Below are 24,586 nucleotides of genomic sequence, written 5' to 3'. Positions count from 1 at the left end.
CAATAATGTCATGTGTGCAATGTGTATGTGCGCAATAATGTCATGTGTGCAATGTGTATGTGCGCAATAATATCATGTGTGCAATGTGTATGTGTGCAATAATGTCTTGTGTGCAAACGTACGTTTGTATTTTTACTCCCGACTGCTGCCAACTGCAAGTTGTTACTCCCGACTGCTGCCAACTGCAAGTTGGCGCAAAAGAGGGAGTATGCGTTTCACCGAGCTTGAATCGGTTGTTATCTTAGTTCTCGATAACTACAGCATAGTTTGATTTCATCTTTTGTGCATAGGTTTCTTATTAATTAAGGAAGGTTTAAAGCGTATAATTATTGTTATTTGTGCTGTGAATAAAAAGTATAAAAACAGTATTATTTTGTCTACGAGCTCTCTCATTGGCTACCGAGTGAAACTAGGGATCAAATTGATTACCAATGAAATTCGTATTTGAATAGAGAATTTTAATAACTTAGAGTTGGTTCGTGCGACAATAGCGTCTTCTCTTAGGGAAATCTTACAATAGTATGCCAAAACAGTACAACATAACCAAAAGATGTCCAAAGGATATTTGGAAGGTGTTGTATAGTTCAGAGGGCTGAACTGAAGCCACACTGCAAATAAAGCAGCAATACTTTCTCATTCGAGGAAGAAATTAAAAAAAAAAGGATATTTAGGACGATAGGACGTCTTCTGGATATCCATTAAATATATTCTGGACATGTGTGTCTAGGATATATATATATATATATATATATATTTATATATAATCTTATCCAATTCTTTAACAATTTATATAGTTAATTGTATTATTTCAAACTTTTTATTATTAATAAGAATAACTTTTTAAGACTTTAAAAAATATTATTTTACACTTTTAAAAGCTTTTTTTCTCTATTGTTATATTGTTTTATAATAATGTAATTATTTCATTTTTTCTTGTCTTTATTTTTTTCTTGTTCTTAATTTTTTTTGTTTTATTATATTAATTTTTTGTAGGTTTTTTTTATTAATAAGAATAATTTTTTAAGACTTTAAAAAATATTATTTTACACTTTTAAAAGCATTTTTTTTCTCTATTGTTATATTGTTTTATAATGTAATAATTATTTCATTTTTTCTTGTCTTTATTTTTTTCTAGTTCTTGATTTTTTGTTTTATTATATTAATTTTTTGTAGGTTTTTTATTATTTATTTTATATTTTTATTTTTTTTTAAGCAGTAATTTTTTATTGAGTTAATTTTTGTTTTTATTTTTTTTTTTAAGCAGTAATTTTTTATTGAGTTAATTTTTGTTTTTGTATTTAATTTTTTTTACAAATATAATTATTTTTGTGCTAGATAAATTTTGCAGCAGTCGGGAGTCTTTTTTTTTTATAAAAATATTTTTTAAATATTTATTTTAAACTTTTAAAAGTATATTAAAAAAAAAATGTGTTTATTCTACAGCTGAAAATACGTCGGTCGATCGTAACCGTTCTAATTCTGCTAAAGCATTTTCATCACATGGATGCTGGAATAATCTTTTCTGTTCTATTTCACAAATCGCTAATCCCTCTAAAGATTTGACACGACTAAGTGCTACATATGCCTGGCCTTTAGCAAATATTTTTTTGCCTAAATATATTACAGCTCTTTCAACTGTTGTACCTTGCAATTTATGAACTGTGACTGCCCAACTTAAAATAACTGGAAGCATTGTTCTTTCTACGTTTCCATATCCTTTATTACCTTGATAAACAACACTAATTGGGGAAATACCAACCCAATCGTTAGATTCCTTTAAACTGTTTCCTATTGTAGGATCATCAAACTGAATAAATATTTTTTTAGGTAATTCGCCCTCTTTCAATTGATCTCTTCGTAAAGCCGGCCATTGAAATCCACGTACGATACCCATGCTGCCATTAACTAAACCTTCTCTAACATTTAAATTAGATCGCAACATTACACAAGAATCTATTGCGAGTTTCATTGTATGTAATAAACCACCCGTATTGTTAGGATCAATAGGAATTGCTGCTGCAGGAGGCCTTTGACCATAAGTTGCAGGCTCTCTTGATTCATCTCGAGCGTTTATAACATATGTTTTTTGTGTCTTTGCTAGTTCTTCGATCATTTTATTATTATAACTGTTAACTAACTTTCTAGTAGGAAATATATGAATAGCTTCACCATCGGCAAATTCATTGATTAAAGGAACGTATGTTTTGTTTAGTAACATTTCATATTGTATTATATTCAGTTGCCCAACTCGCAAATTATTTAACAAATCAATAAATTCTACATCATTTTGTTGACGCATATTAGTCTTTAATTCACATAAACCAAAATATCGCCATAAATGTGGCTCTCCTTGAAAGCATGTAGATTGTTTAAAACACCAATTTCCTTTTACAGGTGGTAATTGCATAATATCTCCAAACAATAATATATTAACACCACCAAATAATTCATTATTATTTTTAAATTCCTGAAGACGAAGATGAACTGCTCTTAATATTTCATATGAAACCATTGATATTTCGTCAATAATCAACCATTTAATATAGCGCCATTTACGTCTGGCATCTTCAAGACGCTGCCCTGTTAACTGTCTGTATACTGTAGGTTTTCCTTTTTCTACTGCCAAAAAGAATGCACAGTGTAAAGTACGTCCATTAATTAATCTAGCTGCGACACCAGTAAGAGCAGTCACTTCGACGAACGTCGGTTTAAATAAACGATCTATAGTAGGGGCATAACATCGTTTAATCTGTTGTACTATCATTTTTAAAAGAAACGTTTTCCCACATCCTGCTCCTCCTGTAATAAACAATCGTAAAACTTCAATAACTTGGCCTTGAAGTTCTTGTTTAATATGATTAGTAATTGTATTGAATAAATGAGATTGTTCTATATTCATACTTCTAACATTTTTTTTCAAATTCTTCAACAGATATAACATGATCTATTTCATTGAAATCATCATGCAAATCAAAATCAATATTATCATCATATCCTTCTACTATACAACGTGCGCGATCTTCGTTTCTTACTGTGGAATGTGCATTAACTTCATCATTATTAAATGCAACAATTTGGGCTATAACTTCTTGTAATTCCCGTTCTACAAATTGAAACTGCTCAATATTCTGTTCTCTACGTAAAGGTCGTAATAAATGACGCTTTGCATTAAATGCTTGTTCTGCTGATTCATATTCTTCAAGTGATTCTTCCTCCTTTCTGAAAGAAACATGGGCTACTAAATAACTATAGAAATATGCTTCTCGATTAGCAGTTTGAACAAAATATCGCGTTCTTAAAACTGCATGCCGTGTACGTTTTTTCATTTTTGTACCATCTTGCAAACGAATGTATTTAGTTGGAATGACGACATTATTTTCACCATAAACTTCAATATCTCCATCTTCTTCATAATTATCAAATCGTGATACACATTCATATGTGATAGCAAATTCAGCTAAACTGAGATCACTTAAATTCTCCGGACGTAAACAGTAACGATCAAATATATTTGCGTATATATCATTCATATAACCATCACAACGTAACATACGATAACGTTCTCTTGGAAAGCAAGTGTTTAGAAAAACAACTTTTCGCGAACTATCACGTAATTTTAAATGACATAAACGGAATGCGCATTCACAAGCAGATACTTGTCTATGTCGAAGTATAGTCATTGATACAGCAAATAATTGTTTTCTTATGTCCCCACCGTATCTCTGCACTCTACTAATTGCATCTTTAATAGCTTGACCTACATCTTGAGGTTCGTGTTTAGCTGCATATTTAGCTATATAATATGCTATACCTGTAACATTCCCACAAGGTTGTAAGTCCATGTTACCACTCCATAATTTAATAATTACAGGATTGTAATTGTTAACATAAATATCTGAAGAGTTACGTTTTAAAATACAAAAACGTCCATTATGACGGATAGCTTCATCTGGTTCTAGCAACTTAGTTTTATCACTAATTAATCTAGGAAATCCAAATCGACATTGACTATTAGCGTTTTCGATTATACAGGATTTGAACGACCCAAGATTGGTTAATGACGTCATTGCAACCTCTCCACCAATGAAAGACTTGCATTTATAGTAAAATAGTGATTGATCAACCCTAGATCGTTCAAACCCCGTTTATTCGAAAACGCTATATGTTGTCTATCTTTGTAACATGTAGTAGTATGTTTATGTACTTGAACGCGTGCTATAAGTGAATCTAATGCCTCATCTCCTGTATGAGATGTACAAGATACAACTTTATCAATAAGAGCAATACCATCTGGAGTTTCAAATGGCGGGATTCCTTCATTCCAGCATAACATATGTAAATGTGGACTACCTCTATTTTGAAATTCTATTCTCCACCAAAAATCTATTAATTTTCCACCTAATAAAGTGTTGTCATTCTGTAATACACGCATAATAGCATGGACACAAACCATAAAATGTCGAGATAATGCTACCGGATGTTCAACAACTAAACGTTGTTTTTGATCGAATGAAAGATCATCTACATTCTCTTCTTTTCTTCCTGCTGCAATTAAACATGCTTGCAATATATCTTTCCAATTTAAATCATTGCAACTTAATGTTAAAAACCATTGTGGGGGGCCTAAATTACGCACCATAGCAATTAAACCACTACATGCGGTTTGCCAGTAAGCATTAGAACCACGTAAAGCTCTCATATTGATATGCAAATTTTGTACAAGACCTTCTGGTATATTATTGCCTTGTCTTAGTCTAAGACATACACCAACATTTTGTCGAGCTCGATAATATTCCATAACGGATAAAGAATAAAATAAATAATCATTCCGCTGAAATCTAGAATCCTGACTCATAATGCGTGCTTGAAAATAATCTAATGGCGTTATAGAATATGGCCGTGATGGCTCGTGAAGTCCATTTCGTCCTTTTGGAAAGAGGAAAAACCAAGCTAACTCTTCAGCTCGAAGTTCAGTATACATTTGTATGGGTTCTGTAGTCTTCCGTCGTAATGTATAATATGGAGCATTTTGCACTTCAGCGTTTTCAATAACAGATTCAACATCGGGTATAACTTCATTAATGGGTCGTAAAACTGAGGATGTTATAATACAATTATCATTATTCCTATTTTCAATATTTTGATCAAATTGTGCAATGTTCTTGTTATCAATATTTTGATCAAATTGTGCAATGTTCTCGTTACATTCATGAATGGGAATATTTAAACGAGTAGTTTGTGTTTGATTGTGTTTATTAGAATGTATACAAGGACAAACAAAAGTTATAGTATATTGATTACCGAATAGGGTTACCATATGACCTGCATGAAAAATCAGGACACCTACGAAATGCTTTTTTTTTTTTTTTTTTTTTTTGTTTCGAGGACCTGACGGTCACCCGTCAGGCCCCCTCGAGGGTGGAAATCTTCAAAAGACTCTCCCGTCGTGCAAGGGCTGAGGGTTGCTAGTCCTCAGCCTGACGGGAGGAGTGTCGGATTCACCGCTCACCCTGACTAGTCAGGGATGAACGGTGCCTACCGACTAAAACCACCCCCGCGAAATCCACATACGCCGGCGTGTTCGGGGGAAGACCAAGGCAGACGATCTAGCGCATTACTTCTCGATCTCCCCCCTCTGCTGGTCCTGGTGTCAGGATCTTGATCCCAGAGTGGTGGTCCGGTTATGGTCCGGACTCTCCTGTCCCCGCTACCATCTTCGCGGGCCTTATAAGGGCCCTAAATTGAGGTGGGCCTAACCTGGTTAGGCTGAGACCCACTCACCTCCTTTCCGTTTTCCAGGGGAGGGTAGTGATGATGACCGGAGTCAATCCTCGTCCTCCTCTTCTTTCCCTCGTTGGAATTCGGCAAAACCAACCAGTTTCAATCCCGTTGCTGAGACCGGAAGAGGGGGACGTTGGGGTCAACCATTTCCCCGCAATATCCCGTACACTATCCCTCCGAGGAGGGATTGGGGGACACAGCACACCCCCAGTCTTGTGGCCCGAGGGACGCCCGCTCAAGGCACACAATGGGCAGTGCGGCTTTGCCCCACATTTCCCCGCCGTATGGCCCTCCTTGCCACATCGGTAGCAGCAGCGGGCCCGATCCAAATTGGAGGGACACCACTGCTGCAAATGTCCTCTACCCAGGCACTTGAAACACTGGGCTTCCCTTTGCCTGAGGAGTTCGACATTCACTGGGGCCCATCCGATCCTTATGTGGCCCAGGTCCGCTAGCCTTTCAGCCGCTTCCTCTGGGCATTGGGCCCAGACCGTGGTGCGGCCCGATCGTCCCACGGTGCGGGTCTCCCCAACCCTGATGTCGTCCGCACTGCAGCCCCCCCACAGGGAGATTGCGTCGACGATTTCCTTGCTGGAGGTCGGGTCCCCCAGACCAACGAGTCGGATATTACTCCTCCTCGAAAGTCTGGAGACCCTAATTCCTCCCGATAAGTCCCTCGTTGCCTCACGGATCCTGTGGGCCAGGTCGTCCGCCTTCTCACTGGAGTCCTTGTGAAGCTCCAGGAGGATTCCTCCCTTCCTTGTCTTCCTCGTCTTGAGGGAATGTATCCCGATTTCCTCAAGATGGATCCTTTCCTTAGCCAACTTCATGGCCTCCGCGTAATTTCCCGAGGGAGAGAAAATCTCCACTGCAGGACTCCGCGGGATCCTCTTCCTTTTCCCGACGTCGGATGAGCCACCCGAAAAGGGTTGGATCACCTTCTCCTCCCTTACCTTATTGGTGGAAGTGGGAGGGGTTAAAGGAGGCCTTCGTGGCCCCTTATCCCTCGTACTTCCATCTCCCTTCACCACTTTGGACCACTTAGCGGGCGGTTCTACCTCCAAAGAAGTGAGGTCAGGCCTTCCGCCAAGCGAGTCCAGTCCCGAAGTGTCCTCACCCTCCCTCAGGGGAGAGAGGGGGGTTTTTGGGACTCCTATCCCTTTGTTCCTCTTCATTCCTTTGGCCTCTTCACGCACCGGGGAAGGAGCGGTACGTCCGCCCATCTCTAGTCGCGCGATACGGCACTCCATCCTTTTCAGGGAACAGACCACTGAGGCCAATGCACGATTAACCTCTTCGATCTTCCTCATTTCCTCACCATCTCTGCCCAAGGGATGATGTGGAAAATCCTCCTTCTCCGTGTCAGTAGTGGGGTCTGACGATGGATCGGACTTATCCGAAAACGCATATCCATCCGAGGAAACCTCTGCTGACATTCCCAATGTCGGAGGGACGAGTTTTTCCATAGGGGAAGACTCTAATCTCCGACACCTTTCCCTTAAAGTGCGGATCTCATTATCCGCATCTTCCAGCTTCCTTGAAAGGGTCTCAACCATAGCCCTTTGTGCAGCGTTGTCCTCTTCCAAGGCACAAACACAAGCACGCCAATCCTCCAAGACCTTATCCTCGCCTTTTCCCCTACTCTCCGGGATCGAGGGATCCCCACTTCCACCCTCTTTCCGGATGAGGGTGGTGTCCACCTTGTGCCGATCATACACAAGGTATCCACGGGCGAAAGGTAGTCCCGCTTCCCTTATATACATTTCTGCCCCTTTAATAATATTCTCTTCTTCTTTTAGGTCCCCGCCAAGCAGATCAGCGCCCGCAGTCAGGACAACACACCCAAGAAGGTAAGTATAACTTAACCTCTTTTCCTTTTCAGGGTCCGTACTCCTAAACAATGTTTCCATTGTATGCCAAACCCGAACAATGGATTCACCCATCTCCAATCCCGTTAATTGGAGCGTGCTCTCTCCATCCTCCTCCGCAATAAACCTCAATAGGTCCCATTCTTTATCGGAATTGCAATCACAATTCACCACACCACACTTTAACCTGTCTTTAATAAAGCAGGTAGTCCGACACAAATCCGATATAAAGTTCGGATGGAAATCGTGGCATAAACGTCCTAATTTCCCTTTCCTTTTATACAGTGCGCACACTGAACCGATCACTATGTTAATTGCAGAGCTCGGCGAACACCCTGCAATTAGCCCGACGTACGATGACGACGCAGCAGAAGCCGGGACAGGACCTCCACCGCGCCGGTCCCTGGGGGTCCGACTCCCCTGAGACGGTAAGCCTTCCTCTTGATTATCTGCCATTCCCATAAAGATAAACTTGGTTTGTTGACAGTGTGTCCTTCACCGGATTTTATATCGGAGTTTTTCCTCTCCTAGACCGATTGCCCACCCTGGGCTTACGAGCTCGGTCTATCCGGGTCTTTTTATAGAGGTTTTACCACCCTCGCAGCCCGTGATAGTGCCGCCACACTATCACCGGCCCCCGGCCCCACAAACTGGGGTTACGGTATGGGACGCAATCGCCCCCCTCGTGCAATGGGGGCTCGACCGTTATGCCGGAGCACCGGCGTGCTAACGAGGCTGGTCAGGCCCCGGCTTTTTTATCGAGGTAATGCTCCTCTATCCTGGGGGTGTGTTTTAAATAAACACACCTATCGAGACCAGGCACCCGGGCGATTGAAGTCAGGGCCGCCAACCCCTTCCGGCTAATCGGGACAAGTCCCTTGAGGGGTAGCCGGACCCCCGTTCCCTCCTAAGAAGGAACTGTGAGTAGTATATGGCAGGTATGGGGCGTCACAACAAACCCCCACCACCTACCCCATATTTGACCCACTGACCTACATTTGATCTGGCGTCAAAACAAATGACGTCACAGGGAGGGGAGAGGGAAAAGATGGCGGCAGTGGGTCCAACATGATGGACGTCTACAAGATGCCGGCTGTTGACAAGATGGCGGCTGTTGACAAGATGGCGGCTGTTGACAAGTGATTTTTATTTTTCGGAATTGAGAAAAATCCAAGCTGGGTTCGAACCTGGATCGCTGGATTTCTAGTCCTGGTCCTAGTCTGCTGGGCTACCTATACATCTAATGATAGTAAAATGGTGTATCGTATTTATGGCTATGGGACCTGGCAGGGAGGGGATGTATATATGCTGGGACCGCGTCTATATGATGTACCCCGGACTCTGTGGCAGGTATGGAACATGTAAACAAACGACGTCACACAGTCGCCTCTAGTCTGCGAAGGGAAGGGATGTATATATGTTGGGGCCGCGTCTATACGAGGTACCCCGGACTCTCTGGCAGATATGGAGCATGTAAACAAACGACGTCACACAGTCGCCTCTAGTCTGCGAAGGGAAGGGATGTATATATGTTGGGGCCGCGTCTATACGAGGTACCCCGGACTCTCTGGCAGATATGGAGCATGTAAACAAACGACGTCACACAGTCGCCTCTAGTCTGCGAAGGGAAGGGATGTATATGTGCTGGGGCCGCGTCTATATGAGGTACCCCGGACTCTCTGGCACGTATAGCGAACAAAAGAATGACGTCGCAGCGACGAATGATCATTCGACTTTTAGTTTGATATTTGGTGTGATGGTTAAGGGGTCGAGCGCGCGATATTGCGTGAACGGGGTGAGCGTCAGCCACCCGTTTTCGCAGATTGAACGTGCTGTAAGAATTGACGATGGCGAGTGGAGCGTGCAGGAACATGCGAAAAGGGAAGGAAACAAATGCAAGAAATGGAATACAAAAATATGTTTATTTGCAACAATTTTTCTTAAAAGTACATGGTCGAACGTTATAGACAAAAATATTTTATTTATTTGGAGAGTTTTCAGAGAGTCATAAACAAATCCATATATGCAAGAAAAATGTACGTTCGTATAGATTACAATTTTCGCTGCAACTTGATTATCCGTACAATTTGATTGAAGTAAAGTGCAATTAATTCTAAAAATATTATTTCAAAGTATGTATCGAGAAATGTTAAATCTTTTAGTTGCAAACGTACATTATGTTGAATATTGTGACAATTAGTGTTTATAGTGTGTTTTACAATGTTACTTTCGATGAAGTTCTTGTTGGGTAAATTTATCTGTATTTCATTAATAAGATATTTAGAGCAATCATTAACACTGTTTGCGATTATATTTAACTGATTTAAATTAGCGTTTACGCAATCGAGTAAGTTTTCCAGTCCGAGAAAAGTAGTCTTTTGCATTGCTATTGCGTAGGAATATGTTCGTGGTTTCTTCGGAGTATGGATGATTTCTTCTGCAGCCAAGTTACTTCCCGAAGAAGGCTCTTCTTGCTCCTGATATTTCAATAGCAGGGCTCTTGCTCCATAGGTGGTGGTGAAATTTATAATTATCTTCTTGATAATAATAGAGTTAGACTTAACACTATTTCCATTTAAATAATCAGTCATAAGTTCCATGTTTTCTTGAAATTGCTGCCACTCCACCATGTTGAAGCAAATACCCTCGGCTCCCTTGGAAGTAAATTTAACAGCGGGTTGGAAATCAAACTCGTCATCGTTGATTGAAGTTTGCAACCCAACATGAATTTTTTTCGTATATGAGGAATTGAGTCCGTAAGTGGTGTTGGCTAACATCATATAATTTTGCTCAAATTTTTCTCCATTGAAGTATCTTGCTCCGGAAACGTCACCGCGCACTTCGTGATGTTCAGAATTTAAAATTTCTTTGCGTTTACTCATGATACTAGTTTTCACGTAGACACAAAATGAAATACAAAAATGCTGTATCTTCTTTATTGTTGCTGCTGTTGTTACTGCTGTTGCTGCTGCTGCTGAACCCACACGTTCGAATGTCAGAAAACGAATGATTAAAATTTTCCCAATCGCATGGAGTAGAAAATCGGAAAAGTAGTGGGAAAATGCGTGCGCATAAAAATTTTGAGTCATCTGATTGGATACGATGTTTATTGCTTCTACATTTTCTCGAACTCTCTTAAAAACGACCGTTGATAAAAGAAGGAGTAAGGACATCGGTTCGTGCGCTGTTACATCCTGCACAGTCTCGCATTACAATTATTCGGAAAAAAATCAAAAAGGGTACAAAAGGAAGAGAAACTGAGGACTGAGGAATGAGAAAAAATTAAAATATTGCAGTCAACGGAATTTTTACGAGCTTTCATCCTAAAAAGCTCTAAAACTATAAATCTCCAATCCGATAAAACTATTTATTTACACTTGGACCCTGGAAAAATTACATTTTAAACATATGGAATCTAAAGGGTTAGACAAAAAAAAGATCGGAAATATCCGTACCGTTAAAAAAAGAAGCAATTTACAATAGGGTAAGCAAATGTAAACCTTTTTATATTACACGTGAAAGTTTATTACTGTGAGTTTTCGAAATTAAGTTTTGCTCACGTACTAACTCTCAATTAAATTGTAAAAAGTTATAGGAAAAGAATATCGACATCGTCCGAAGGGTATTTTTTATCTGATAAACCCTTCGAACACTAAAGTAATATACACCTTGTAAAGTTGCCGCCAATGTGCGGAAATCTTTGTGAAAGATGTACAACTTGAAACTGATTGATTTTTTTGATCCGACTGAAGGTATAAATAGGAAGTTTGAGACGGAGAAAAATCGCATTTCAAAATTCTCAGTGTAGTGGACAACACGCGTCGTGTTTCTTCGTATCGTGAATTCGGGCGAAATTATCTTGAGTACGCGAAAATGGTTGAGAATTTAAGAAAAACCGTCGAGACATGCTTACTACTGTCACGCGCTTTGTGCGGACTCGATGTGAGCAGATATTTATCGCTGTTATCAGACAACGATGAAAAAAATTTTGAAGTGTTTGCGAAATTTGCGGGGCTGTGTCCTAGTGCAGTGCTAGCGGTGCTATTTCGCTTGGGGCATTTTGCCTCCTATCAGAGACTTGTAATCTACGCGGGTGAAGTTATCGAAATGAGAAGTATTTTCGGTGATGGAGAAGTGGAGGATGCGGGTGGGCATATAGCTTTTCTATTATTTTATTTTCATCGATCGATTTCGGAAGCAAGTGAAAACGGTGAGTTTATATTCCAATTTTTATTATATATATATGTATATATAATTTTCAAAAATTAAAAGAGTAAAATCTTTTAGGAGTAGAACATCGGAATGTATCGCCTCGCAGGATCGCGGGGGTGAGAGGAGTGCAACGTATTGCACGTCCTGAAGAGTATACTCCTCCTCACGGAATAAGGCGACGGGCTGATACTTCACCCGAAGCCGGACCCTCACGTGAGTCTTATCACACATTCTTTTATGAAAAATAAGCATTTCATATTGGTAAATTTTTTTAAAATAATGAAATATTAAATGTTTTTAGGGCGTGCACGTATCGAGCTCACACCTGAGCCACCTCTCGTTAACTTGGATAGCGAGAGCGAGGAAGAAGAAGTTGGAACTCACGAAGTGAGTTCATTTGACGAGGAAGAGATTTTTTCACCAGGTGAGTAATGAGAAATTTATCGCAGTAAGAAAATGGATAAAAATTTTTTATCCGATAAAAAACAATGGTGAATTTTTTAGAGTTTAACCAAGAAGGTGAAAATACAATAATAATAGAAGATTCGGAGGAGGAGGAGGAGGATGAGGATGATGATGATAATGAGGTACAAGAGGAAGATATGGGGGAGGAGCTGAGTGGAACGGAAGAACAGACTCTAGAGGAACTTTTGAGGGAAAGAGGTAAATACAATTATACATTTTTGCATAGATAACGCTTTTTCATACTCGAATACCTTTATTCTAACCGGAGGAAATTTTTAGGAATTGTTTTCCCGGAAATTTCTTACTCGCCGGAATATTAGTGATCAATGATCAACACGATCAACGGTGAACAAGAAAGGGAATAATCCTGTATAAAGGTGAGAGAATTTAATATGAAATGTATTACTATTTTTAATTTTAACAACGCGTAAAATTCGAGTATGAAAGTGTAAAAACAATAATTTTAAAGATAAACTAATTCGTTTGTTTTCGATTTTTCCAGTTCAGTTTGGTGGAGGAGGGGGAGGAATGGAAGAAAACACGCAGCAGCAGCAGCAGTCGGCGGAAAATCAAGCCGAAGAAACCGACGACAACGAGATAGGAGTTCGTGGGGAGGGAAGACTGGAGAGAGAAGAGGATGAGGAAGCGTTGTTTCCGGAGAATCAGGTTGGTGCGCCGGAACAGATCGCGAATCATAACGGGGATAATTTTAATTATTTAGATTTAATAAGGGAAAACGTGCGTGAGTTTAGAAATTTCGGTGTAGTAGGGAGAGAGGCTGGTTTTCGCCTTCGATCATTACCAGAGGGGGAGGAGGTTTACGCGTGGTTAGAAAACGCGTTTCGCGAGCTTCACGCGTACGCGGTACTTTCCTGTGTTCCCGGTGATTACATCGGACTTAGTTTCGATTCCCCGAATCTTTCACACGGGCCCGCGGGTATTTCGTTCCGACCATCTCGTGATTTGACTCACGAGAATATCTGGAACCTCGTGAGTTCGTTAGCTCAAAGCTCCGGGGGCTTGAACGTAGCGCAAGAATTCAATATCCACGTTTACCGTGTCACTCCTCCTACGGGTCGTGCGGGTAATGCGCTTGATATCGCTGGTAAACGCTCGATTTTAACGATATCCAACTCTGATAACTTATGTTTTCCTCGCGCACTCGTAACGGCGCAAATTTACAATGAACGTGGTAATTTACGTACGGGTAGCCTACAAGAAAGATGGAACGCCGTGAGATACCGTCATTCCTCGTTACAACGTGAGTTGGCATGTGATTTAACGAGGAAAGTCGGTATTACAATTCCAGAAGAGGGTTGCGGTATTCGCGAAATCGAGCATTTTCAGCAATATTTAGCCGCGGAAAACATCGCGATAATGGTTTATAGCGCGGAAACTTTTGGTCACGGGGGTAAAGTCTTATTTGATGGAAATGCGATACTAGCCTCACTACATCGCGAACCGGTCGCGTGTTTAAACATATTACATCACGCTGAATTACGACATTACAGCGTTATTTTAAATTTAAGAGCCGCCGCGGGTAGCCGAGGTTATTGTGTACCGTGTAACGTCGGTTACCGCAGCGATGTAAGGGGACACCGATGCTCAAATAAATGCCCTCGGTGTTACGCGGTACCTTCGTGCGAGCGATTCGACGCGGAACGTATTCATTGCGAAAATTGTAATCGCGAATTTTTCAATCACGCGTGTCTTGAGCATCATCGTGCGCAAAAATCATACGATGGGCAATCGTCTCGTAGCGTTTGCAACACCGTATGTTTTTGCGAAGAATGCGGTCGTTTAATCGAGCGTAATAGACAACACGAATGCGGTGTGACTTACTGTTCAACGTGTCGTTCTGCCCAGCCGTTGAATCATCTTTGTCACATGCTTCCTCTCCCTCACAAAGCTAATTTCCGTACTAACGACACGGAGCACATTTTGGGAGAGGGAGGAGAGCAACAACAAAACGCGGGTGAGTGCGTACTTAAAACAGAAAGTCGCGTCGCATTCGTGTTTTACGATTTCGAGACGCGACAGGATGACACGCTTCAAGGTACCGCGAGTGTAAATATTCACGTACCTACACTTTGCGTCGCGCAGCAGATTTGCGAAACGTGTGCCGAGATTGAGGATACTTCGGTGCGGTGTCGGTGGTGCGGTATTCGTGAATACATATTTCGTCGTGATCCTGTAAAGGAGTTTGTAGATTTCGCGACACGTCCGACTAAATATTTTAAACACATAATTTGTATAGCTCATAACGCGAAAGCATTCGATGCGCAATTTATCCTACGCTATATTGTTGAGAGCGGAACCGCCTTAGAACCGCGGGTAATCTTAAACGGGACGAAAATTGTAGTACTAACAGTGGGACATACGAAATTTATCGATAGTATTAATTATATGCCAATGCGTTTATCGGAGTTACCGAAGGCTTTTGGCCTGACGAATACTTCGGACAAAGGCATTTTTCCGCATTTATTTAATACCAACGATAATCAGTCATATGTCGGTCCGTTGCCGGATATTCGATATTATTCACCCGATAGTATGAATACGAACGAGCGAGAAAAGTTTTTAGCGTGGCACGCGGAAATGATTCGTACGAATTATGTGTTTGATTTCGAATGCGAGATATTGCGTTACTGTCGCAACGACGTGAATATTCTGAGACGCGCGTGTATGTCTTTCAGAAAGATTTTCTTGAAGTGCGGTCGCGTGTGTCCGTTCGAGGAATGCACAACAATCGCTTCCACGTGTATGAGGGTTTTTAGAAAAAACTTTTTACGTGAAAGAGAAATTGGAATAATTCCACCGGGCGGGTACAGACGCGCGAATACCCAATCGCGGAAGGCACTTCAGTGGCTGGTGTGGAAGGAGCGCGAGCTCGGACATAACATCACCCACGCAGGACGCACTCGGGAATATCGTCTGCAAGACGGCACGCTAGTCGATGGTTATTACGAGTCGGTGGAAAACGGTATAACACACTATCACGTGTTGCAATTCCACGGTTGTTTTTGGCACGGATGTCCGTCGTGTTTTAAGATTAATCGCGATAGGGAACTAACGGTAAACAACGAACGCGGCGATACGATTGATTTGCGTTATGAGCGCACCATCGCAACAACGTATCGTCTTCGAAGACGGGGGTACTCGGTGATAGAGAAGTGGGAATGCGTCTTTGATCGCGAAATGATGGAAAATAGGGAAATGCGTGAATTTTTACAAAATCACCCGATGATAGAAATTGAGCCGCTCAACCCGCGCGATGCGTTCTACGGTGGACGTACGGGGAACATCGTGACGCGGTACGAGATTACGGATACGGAGAAGATACGTTACGTGGATGTGTGTTCTCTGTACCCGTACGTACTGAAGACCGGGGTTTTCCCGATCGGACATCCCACGGTGTACGTCGCGGAGGAATGCTCGACTCTAATTGGCATAGGACCGTGTTACAATTTTGATTCCGTCGAAGGTCTCGTGCGTTGCAGGGTACTCCCTCCGAATGATCTCTTTCACCCCGTATTACCCTATCGCGTGCGTGGAAAGCTACTATTCGCGTTGTGTCGCAGTTGTTGCGAAACATTTTCACACGAAGAATGTACCCACGAGCCGTCCGAGCGAGAATTCGAGGGTACGTGGGTATCGCTTGAATTGCGCAAAGCCATCGACAAAGGTTATCTCGTAACGAGGGTTTGTGAGATTTGGCAATACACCACAGCTCGCTACGATCCCGATACACAGCAGGGTGGATTATTTACGGAATATATAAACACATTTTTAAAATTGAAACAAGAAGCCAGCGGATGGCCGAGCGAGTGTGAGGATGACGTGTCTAAAGAACAATATCTTCGCGACTACGAGAAAACCGAGGGTGTCGTTCTCGATAAGCAAAACATCGCGAAAAATCCTGGTTTGCGCTCGGTCGCGAAGCTATGTTTAAATTCTTTTTGGGGGAAATTTGGTCAACGATCCAACCTGCCGAATACCGAGATCGTAAAAACTCAACAGCGTTTAGCGAGTTTACTCACGAGTCCTCAGCATGAGATAATCGAAATATTACCCGTAAACGAGGAAGTGATGTATGTTTCGTGGCGACTGCGAGAAGAGCTGGACGTACCCTCGCCTCTTACTAACGTAGTTATAGCGGCTTTCACGACGGCACAGGCGCGTCTTGTATTATACGAATATTTAGATAAATTGAATCGTCGCGTTTTATATTACGATACCGACTCGTGTATTTACGTGAGCAGCGGTGTCTCCGATGAATACGAAGTGCGTAAAGGTAATTTCCTAGGCGATATGACGGACGAACTCGAGAGCTATGGTCGCGGTAGCTATATCGAGGCGTTTGTATCGGGTGGTCCGAAATTTTACGCATACGTGGTTCGCACAGCGGAAGGGCAAACGCGAGAAGTTTGCAAAGTAAAGGGCATAACTCTAAATTTCGAAAACTCACGCTTAGTTAATTTTAATAGTATTAGGGAATTATTATTACGTAAAGAGCGAGAAGGTCAAGAGAAGGAGGAGGAAGGGACGGAGTCGGCAACGGTAGAATCGCGTTCGATAAATCTATGTTTCAGAGCAATTCGACGTACAGCCTTTCACGAAATAATAACACGCGACGAAGTGAAAGCTTGCACACCCGTGTTGCTAAAACGTAGATTTCTCGACAGTCGTTGTTCCGTCCCTTATGGATATTTATCCGAACGCTAATTGTTATTTCACGATGCTGTTCCTTCGCTCTATTTTATTATTTAAATAATTACACGCATGTTTTCTCCATATATGTAAAGTTTATAAATTTTTTGTAAAAAGTAAATAAAAATTGTGTTGTAAAAATAGAATAAGAATAGGCTAAGAAAATGATAAAATTATAGAAAAAAGTCATGTAAAGATTTAAGAAATAATAAAATTGTTTATATTTTATATCGTTTTTGCTTTGTATTTATATTCTGAAAAAATAATTCTCCAATGATTTTTCTCCAAGTTTATTTTCCCCTTTCTCTCTCTCTCTCTCTCTCCCCACATACATTCACGTAAAACGACTATTTTTGCCCAATTCTTTCCGTGGAAAGCAGCTTTTCATCGTGGGGGAGTATCATAAGCTCATGAACTCACTCCCCCGCGCGCGCAGGCGCTGACGCGAGCAATTCCGCTTGTTCAGCATTTACGCTTGTCCAGCTTCTCCGGTCTGAATTAGCTCGTAAAAGACCGCCGCGAAGTACGCTGGCGCGCGCGCACCTCCGCCGCGGAATGCCCTCTGCCGCGATGGTAAGCTTACTTCATCGTACCGTTACACGGCTTTTTTTATGTTAGTGAAGACACGAGCGGTGTTCATTTCACAAGATGGACGTACGCTGGAAACATCCCTGGACGGCTATTGTCAGCGGTCCCACCGGCTGTGGTAAAACGGTCTTTGTAAAATCCTTTCTCAAATATTTACCCGAAATGGCCGATGTTTCTTTTGAAAGAGTCTTATTTTATTACGCCGAATGGCAAGACGCATATCGTCAACTACAATACATGTTTGCGAAAACAAAAGAGAAAGTGGGAGGACATGGAAGAGGGGAGGGTAAAATAAAGAGAAATATAATCGAGTTTCGCGAAGGGCTACCGCAAACGGACGATTATTCTTGCGATCCTCTCGCACCAAAATTGGTGATAATCGACGATCTTATGAGAGAATCATCCTCGTGCGACGTAATCGTGGATCTTTTTACAAAGGGTAGTCATCATAAGAATCTCAGTGTTATACTCATCACGCAAAATCTATTTCACCAGGGACGTGGACAGCGCGACATATCTCTTAATTCTAACTACGTAACCGTCTTCAAGAACCCGCGCGATCGCGCTCAAATTCGCCATCTCGCGCGACAAGTGTACCCCCATGACCCAAAGTTTCTAGAAGAAGCATACTTTGACGCAACCTCACGCCCTCACGGATATTTATTACTCGATCTGAAACAATCGACTCCGGACAAATATCGATTTCGGACAAACATCTTTCCCGACGATGCGTTGCATTACGTCTACGTACCGCGCAGATCATTCTCAAGCGTATAAAAAGTATGTACTTGCGTTCGCGTGACGTCAGTTGCGAGAGACTTTCACACGATGAAAGAAGCGGTAGCAGCGTCAGACAGTGCAACGAAAACCGCTAAACGTTCGATCAAAAAGAGAAACGTTTGTCTTCTAGAGGCATTGTGTCATCTGAACAAAAATCAACGCACCTCCTTCCTGCGAACCGCGGATGAAAAATTTATTCGCTGTATTTGCGAATGCGTTTTCAACACACTCAATGGTAACGTTGCGCTCGAACGACGCGAAAAAAATCGTCTGAGCAAATACAAAACGGCGCTGCGTCGTATCGCGTCAAAGCGTGGAAATTGGAAGAATAAAAGAAAGCTATTGGTACAACGAGGTGGATTCTTATCCTATATCATCGTTCCTTTATTAGAGGCCTTATTTTCGCGATTTATAGACAGGGCGACGGATTAAAACACAAGAGAGAAAATAATATTGAGCGTTATGGAAAGAGCGAAAAAAATGGTTTTAATTTCTACGGAAAATCTCGAGAGAATGCAGCGTCAATTACATCATCCGCAGCCGACTACCGACGGTGTACCTCTGGTGGAAAACACATCGGGGAACAACGAAAGCGCTAATAATAATAATTCCGTGCGAACTCCCGGGACCCCTTTATCCAGACTCGATGCGGAGTTGAGTCAAATTCTTAATTCACCCTATCCGAAGGATGAAGCCGAGAGATGGAAGATGTACAAAGAGGTTCTTTGGCGATATCTTCACTTTGTACGAGTAGCACGAGGACGACGAAATCAAGAGGACGACACGCGTAACGCCGAGGAAGAAGAAGAGGAAGAAAAAGACGAAAATGCGTTGGACACACGTGAAGGAGTACCGGCGCACGATCTCACGGGCTCATTCGTTCCGGACTCTAGTCGTACGAGAAGCTTCCCGAAAGAACACGACACAAGTCTCGAGGTGATGAAAAGCGTCGGAAGAATAGTGGAAAGCGTACCGAAATCTTACCGTGCCGAAGCTCGCTTACTAACGAAACACCTACTCGATAAAACATCGTCGAGTAGAATTAGCTGGGATGAGCAAGGAGTCGTGACTATAGACGGTAACGTCGTAAAAGATTCAAATATCTCAGACCTGATAAACGAGGCGATGCGCGATAGAAAAACCGTGAAAGCCGTGGGAAGAATTCAGTTCGCGCGGTTACTTCACGACTTGAACATTCCCTCCACACTAGTGAGAAATAAAAAATTATTAGCAGTCGGTTCTTCGCAAAATATCGCGAAACTTAGCGGTCCTACGGCGAGTTCCACTCCTAAGAGAAACACGGATTCACCGGTAGCGAGACGCCTGCTCGATTGGAATAAATTGGAATGACGGATCTTGAAAAATTGTACTATGATCCCGCGCATTATGCCGGTTATTCGGCTGTTGATAATCTGTTTCGCGCGGCGAATTTATCCCGTAACAATGTCGCGCGATGGCTCGAAGCGCAAGATGCGTACACACTACATCGTCCATTGCGACGGAAATTTCCACGAATGCATTACAACGTAACGAATATCGACGATCTGTGGGAGGCTGATTTGATCGAACTCCGAAATCTCAAAAGTTACAACGACGGATATGCGTATTTACTCGTGATTATCGATGTACTTAGTAAATACGTCTGGGTAGAACCATTGCGCGACAAGACGAGTAATTCCGTAATGGGAGCTTTTCAGTGCGTGCTCTCGAGAAGTAACGGACGCGTACCCGTATACCTACAAACGGACAAGGGTAAAGAATTTGTCGGGCGACCGCTACAAAAGCTTTTGGAAGAAAATGACATTCGTTTTCGCGTAGCCCGCAATCCGGATGTCAAAGCCGCCATCGTCGAGCGCTTCAACAGAACGTTGAAAGAACGAATGTGGCGTTATTTTACGCATAAAAATACGCGACGCTACATCGATGTTTTGCAAAATATCGTAAACGCCTATAATCACATCCGTCATTCGAGCACCAGAATGCAACCGTATGTCGTTACGAGAGAAAATGCACGTATCGCACGTGAAAATATAACGCGCCAATGGAGGAGCAACGACGACGAAGCGAACGAGAAACGTCGAAAGGCTAAATACCACGTCGGTGATCTCGTTCGTATCAGTAGAGCAAAAGTCGTCTTCGAGAAAGGATACGAGGCACGGTGGAGCGAGGAGATATTTCGAATTCACCGTATACTCGATTGGCGAAAACCACGTGTGTACGAGCTGAGCGATTTAGCGGGAGAAGTCATAGACGGCATTTTTTACGAACAAGAATTGGCTCGGGTTGAGAAAAACTTGCAGGAGGAGGAGTTTATCGTCGATCGTGTGATAAGAAGTCGGGGTCGCGATAATAATAAACAGGTGCTGGTTAGCTGGCGTGGTTATCCCAGCAAGTTTGATTCTTGGATCCCTGCTTCGAGTTTAACCCCGCTTGTTCGAAATGAGGACGGATCAATTTCTCTTGATTCTTCCCAGCAATAGTAGTATGCGCTATTTTCCGGACAATGCAACCACTTCCTTCATTACAGAATTACCCCATCCTATACACTTACACGGCGAATGGGAAGTCGCGCTTAACGAGATCCAATTTCCCACTACTTTTTTACACATAAATCACGGTGAAAATGTCATTAGATTCGTCGATATTGAAAATGGTCGCGAGACGAGGAAAGGCGGGACGACGTTAACGTCGACGCAAGGAGTAATACCGAATGGTATTTACAAAAATATCGAGGAACTTATCTCCGCTATTAATTCAGCGTGCAAAAATGCGAATTCGCATATTAATTTGACACTAGAAGACGCTAGTGGTGGTAAAATCTTGTTCGAGATTACATGCGATGAAAATAAATGCAATCTGGTTCATCATATGAACGTTTCCGATAATCTTCTACGAATACTCGGTTGCGGTGGGGCCCTAACGACTAGTGAAATCGAATTCTATACAACACTTACTGCAACTAATCCTAATTCCAAAGATATTTTTACAGCACCTTTTATCAAACTCGGGTTTAAAAGAGAACAAAGAGGGCGCGCTGGAAATTTCTATACTCTCGAACCGCACGGATTGCTGCGCGGTATTCCCGATAAACTCTTTGTTTATTGTGATATTTGTGAACCTTATATAACCGGCGATGTGCAAACTCCACTTCTTCGAATAGTACCGGTCGAGCTGCAGCATTACGGCCATTATTACGCGTACGGAGCGAATCAAGTGAAACATTTCTCCGTCCCACATTATATACCATTACGACAAACGTATTTTCGTAGGATTGAAATAGATATAAAAGATCAATTCGGAAAAAGAATACCATTCCAATCGGGAACGCTGACGGTGACGTTGCACTTTAGACGTTTCCAGTAAGAAAAAATTAGTCAGAAAAGCCGCACGCTATGACTAGACCGGAGGACCATGAATATTACGATATACAAAACGGAGGTCGGAGTGAAGGAATCACACGAGTTTTTGTCGGAGCACCCTATCAACGAGGACACGGAATCGGTAGTTTTCTCGGAGGATTATTCAGGAGAGCGCTTCCTTATCTGAGTAAAGGTGTACGAGCGGTTGGTAAAGAAGCTTTACGCGCCGGCATTAGCGTGATGGAGGATGTTGAAAATAATACACCGTTCAAGGAGGCGGTCAAATCTCGTTTCAAGGAATCGAGTGGAAATCTCAAAAGAAAAGCCCAAGAAAAAATAACTAGCTTGATGAAGGGTACAGGTTATAAAGTATCAGCGAAAACAGCCGCGCTTCAGTTTCCTTTCTTCAGTCACGAAAGACGCATCGCGGTTCCCAAGTGTCGTCGTCCTCATCGTCAGACGAGCAAAAAGAAATCGTCGAAAAATAGCAGCGTGCGAAGGAAAATCACGAAGAAAAAAAAGACAACGAAAAAAAAGAAAATTCGCACAGCGGCTAGAAAGACCAACAGCAAAAAGCCATCCGGCACCACGAGGCGTCGTCGAGTCAAGAAACGTAGTGTAGCCGACATATTCTCTTAATCAGTGCGTGAATTAGGAATTTACGGAGCATGTCCTTTCTTCATACACATTCAAACGAGTGTTTAAAAAGTGAACTCGATCTCTTTTCTTTACCACTCACACAAACCAGCATCGAGAGTTCGCAATGGATTTATTACAAACCCGTAACGTCGCTCGCGGACGACGCGCCTATAGAATTCGTCATACCCGGTCATGGAGAAGATTATCTAGATCTCACGCACACCATGCTGAGCCTTCGCGTACGCGTAGAATCTACCCCCCTAGCAGGAGGTGGTACCGCCGTTGGCACCCCCGAATTCAAAGTAGGCCCTGTAAATCATTTACTGCATTCCATGTTCAACCAAATCGACATATATTTCAATCAAAAACTCGTGTCGCCCCCAAACAACGCTTACGCGTATCGGGCTTACATCGAGGCGTTATTAAATTATTCTTCACCCGCAAAAAACTCCCATCTGACCTGCTGTCTGTGGGATATGGATACCCCAGGTTTAATGGACGCCCTCCTAGAGTCGCAAACCCCAAATCAGGCTCTCGTGAGACGCTCGCGTTACATTCGAGACGAACAGGCGCTAGATCTCATAGGCCATCTTCACTGCGACGTTTTCAATCAGGATAAATTCTTAATCAACGGGGTGGAAGTTAGAATGAGGCTCGTTCGCTCGAAAGATTCGTTTTGCCTTATGGAATCTAATTCACTGTCAAAAATACGCCTTCTAGACGCTAGTCTGCTCGTTAGAAGAGCAAAGATAAGCCCTGGTGTGTTACTCTCGCATGCGAGAATGTTGAGTAAAACCACCGCCAAATATCCTCTCACAAAAGTCGAGGTTAAAACATTTACGATTCACGCTGGACTCATAGGGGAATCGATAGATAATGTAATACTCGGACAACTGCCAAAACGTGTAATAGTCGGTTTTGTCGATAACAGAGCGTTTAATGGTGATAGAAAACTGAATCCGTTTAATTTCAAAAACTACGGTATAAATTTCTTTTCTCTGTATGCCGATGGTATGCAAATTCCCAGTAGACCGTTACAACCGAACTTCTCGAAAGACGAAGGCTTTTACGTCGAAGCCTACCACACGCTCTTCTCGGGAACCGGCATTCACTTCTTGAACGAGGGAAATTCTATAAGTAGAGAGGATTATGGCCAGGGCTACACTCTTTTCGCTTTTGATCTTACCCCCGACTTGTCCGCTCATTGCGCCGGACATTGGAATCTCGTGAAACATGGTAGTTTGCGATTAGAAGTGAAATTTGAAAAGGCGCTTACCGCGACCGTTAATTGTATCGTTTACGCAGAGTTCGATAACATTCTAGAAATAGACTCCTCTCGACAAGTTATCGTCGATTTTGCCGGTTAGACTTTTATAACACCAAACCCCCGCCTCCCACCACTACTACTACACACATTTTTCCCTCACGTCTGTTTTCTTAAATGGCGTGTGAAGCAGCGGAAACAGATTCAGTCCTGTTCGAGACACGAACGTCGTCGCTTCGTTTAAAAATAAAGAGTGAGTACTTGGACATAACTATGGATATAGTCATTGATATACAAGGTTTCCGCGATGCCACCGAGAAGTTTATTCCGAAAGAAGTAGCTGTCGTTGCGATTAACTCACCAATCATCGGACACTGGATTATGACGCCTCCCTATCCCTTTGACGATTTACCCGATAAATCGAGACGAGAAAACAACTGGCTTTCGCGAAATTATCACGGTATCGAGTGGTTCGATGGTGAAACTGATCTTAAATGTTTCGTAATACAACTACGTGAAATAACACGTCGAGCGCGCTACATCTATAGCAGGGGGCAGGAAAAGGCACACTATCTGAGGCGTCTACTTTCCAGAAACGTATATAATCTAGAAGGAATTTCTCCGGCATTTAAAAATTTACCAGAAGTCAAAGAGAGCGGACATCGGTGCTCTCACCACGGCTTTCGATTTTGCTCTACAGACAAATTTCTTTGCGCGTTACGCAACGCTTGCAAATTGAAACGCTGGATAGTCACTCAAAACACTAGCAGCGAGTGTAGCATCGTTTCGAGCTGCGATGATCTTTCTCATGAGAATTGGAGCGTAAGCGAAAAAACCGACAGTGCTGTTTTTATGAAAAAGAATAAAAATCTTGATATAATTCGCAATATCGAAACGTGGCGTAACGCTACGGAAGAAGA

The 24,586-nt window shown here is 42.3% G+C and overlaps 4 protein-coding genes across 4 annotated transcripts; all 4 read left to right on the top strand.

Annotated features, from left to right (window-relative positions):
- Positions 1-7,438: 7,438 nt before the first annotated feature.
- LOC136999556 (uncharacterized) lies at positions 7,439-15,517 on the top strand. The gene is made up of 3 exons (XM_067353893.1): positions 7,439-12,074; positions 12,163-15,309; positions 15,444-15,517. The coding sequence occupies exons 2-3, from the start codon at positions 12,855-12,857 to the stop codon at positions 15,515-15,517; spliced, it is 2,529 nt and encodes an 842-aa protein (XP_067209994.1). The 5' UTR covers positions 7,439-12,074; positions 12,163-12,854.
- LOC136999769 (uncharacterized) lies at positions 15,201-17,103 on the top strand. The gene has a single exon (XM_067354478.1). The coding sequence runs from the start codon at positions 15,525-15,527 to the stop codon at positions 17,049-17,051; it is 1,527 nt and encodes a 508-aa protein (XP_067210579.1). The 5' UTR covers positions 15,201-15,524; the 3' UTR covers positions 17,052-17,103.
- A 2,647-nt stretch (positions 17,104-19,750) lies between these two features.
- On the top strand, positions 19,751-20,884 carry LOC136999555 (uncharacterized). The gene has a single exon (XM_067353892.1). The coding sequence runs from the start codon at positions 19,751-19,753 to the stop codon at positions 20,882-20,884; it is 1,134 nt and encodes a 377-aa protein (XP_067209993.1).
- A 1,547-nt stretch (positions 20,885-22,431) lies between these two features.
- LOC136999554 (uncharacterized protein F54H12.2-like) lies at positions 22,432-23,769 on the top strand. Its single transcript, XM_067353891.1, has one exon. The coding sequence runs from the start codon at positions 22,432-22,434 to the stop codon at positions 23,767-23,769; it is 1,338 nt and encodes a 445-aa protein (XP_067209992.1).
- The last annotated feature ends 817 nt before the right edge of the window (positions 23,770-24,586 follow it).

This window comes from Linepithema humile, chromosome 4 (assembly GCF_040581485.1).
Source record: "Linepithema humile isolate Giens D197 chromosome 4, Lhum_UNIL_v1.0, whole genome shotgun sequence".
Classification (NCBI taxonomy): domain Eukaryota; kingdom Metazoa; phylum Arthropoda; class Insecta; order Hymenoptera; family Formicidae; genus Linepithema; species Linepithema humile.
Note: the sequence above shows the minus strand (reverse complement) of the source record. Positions and strands in the feature narration are given on the sequence as shown.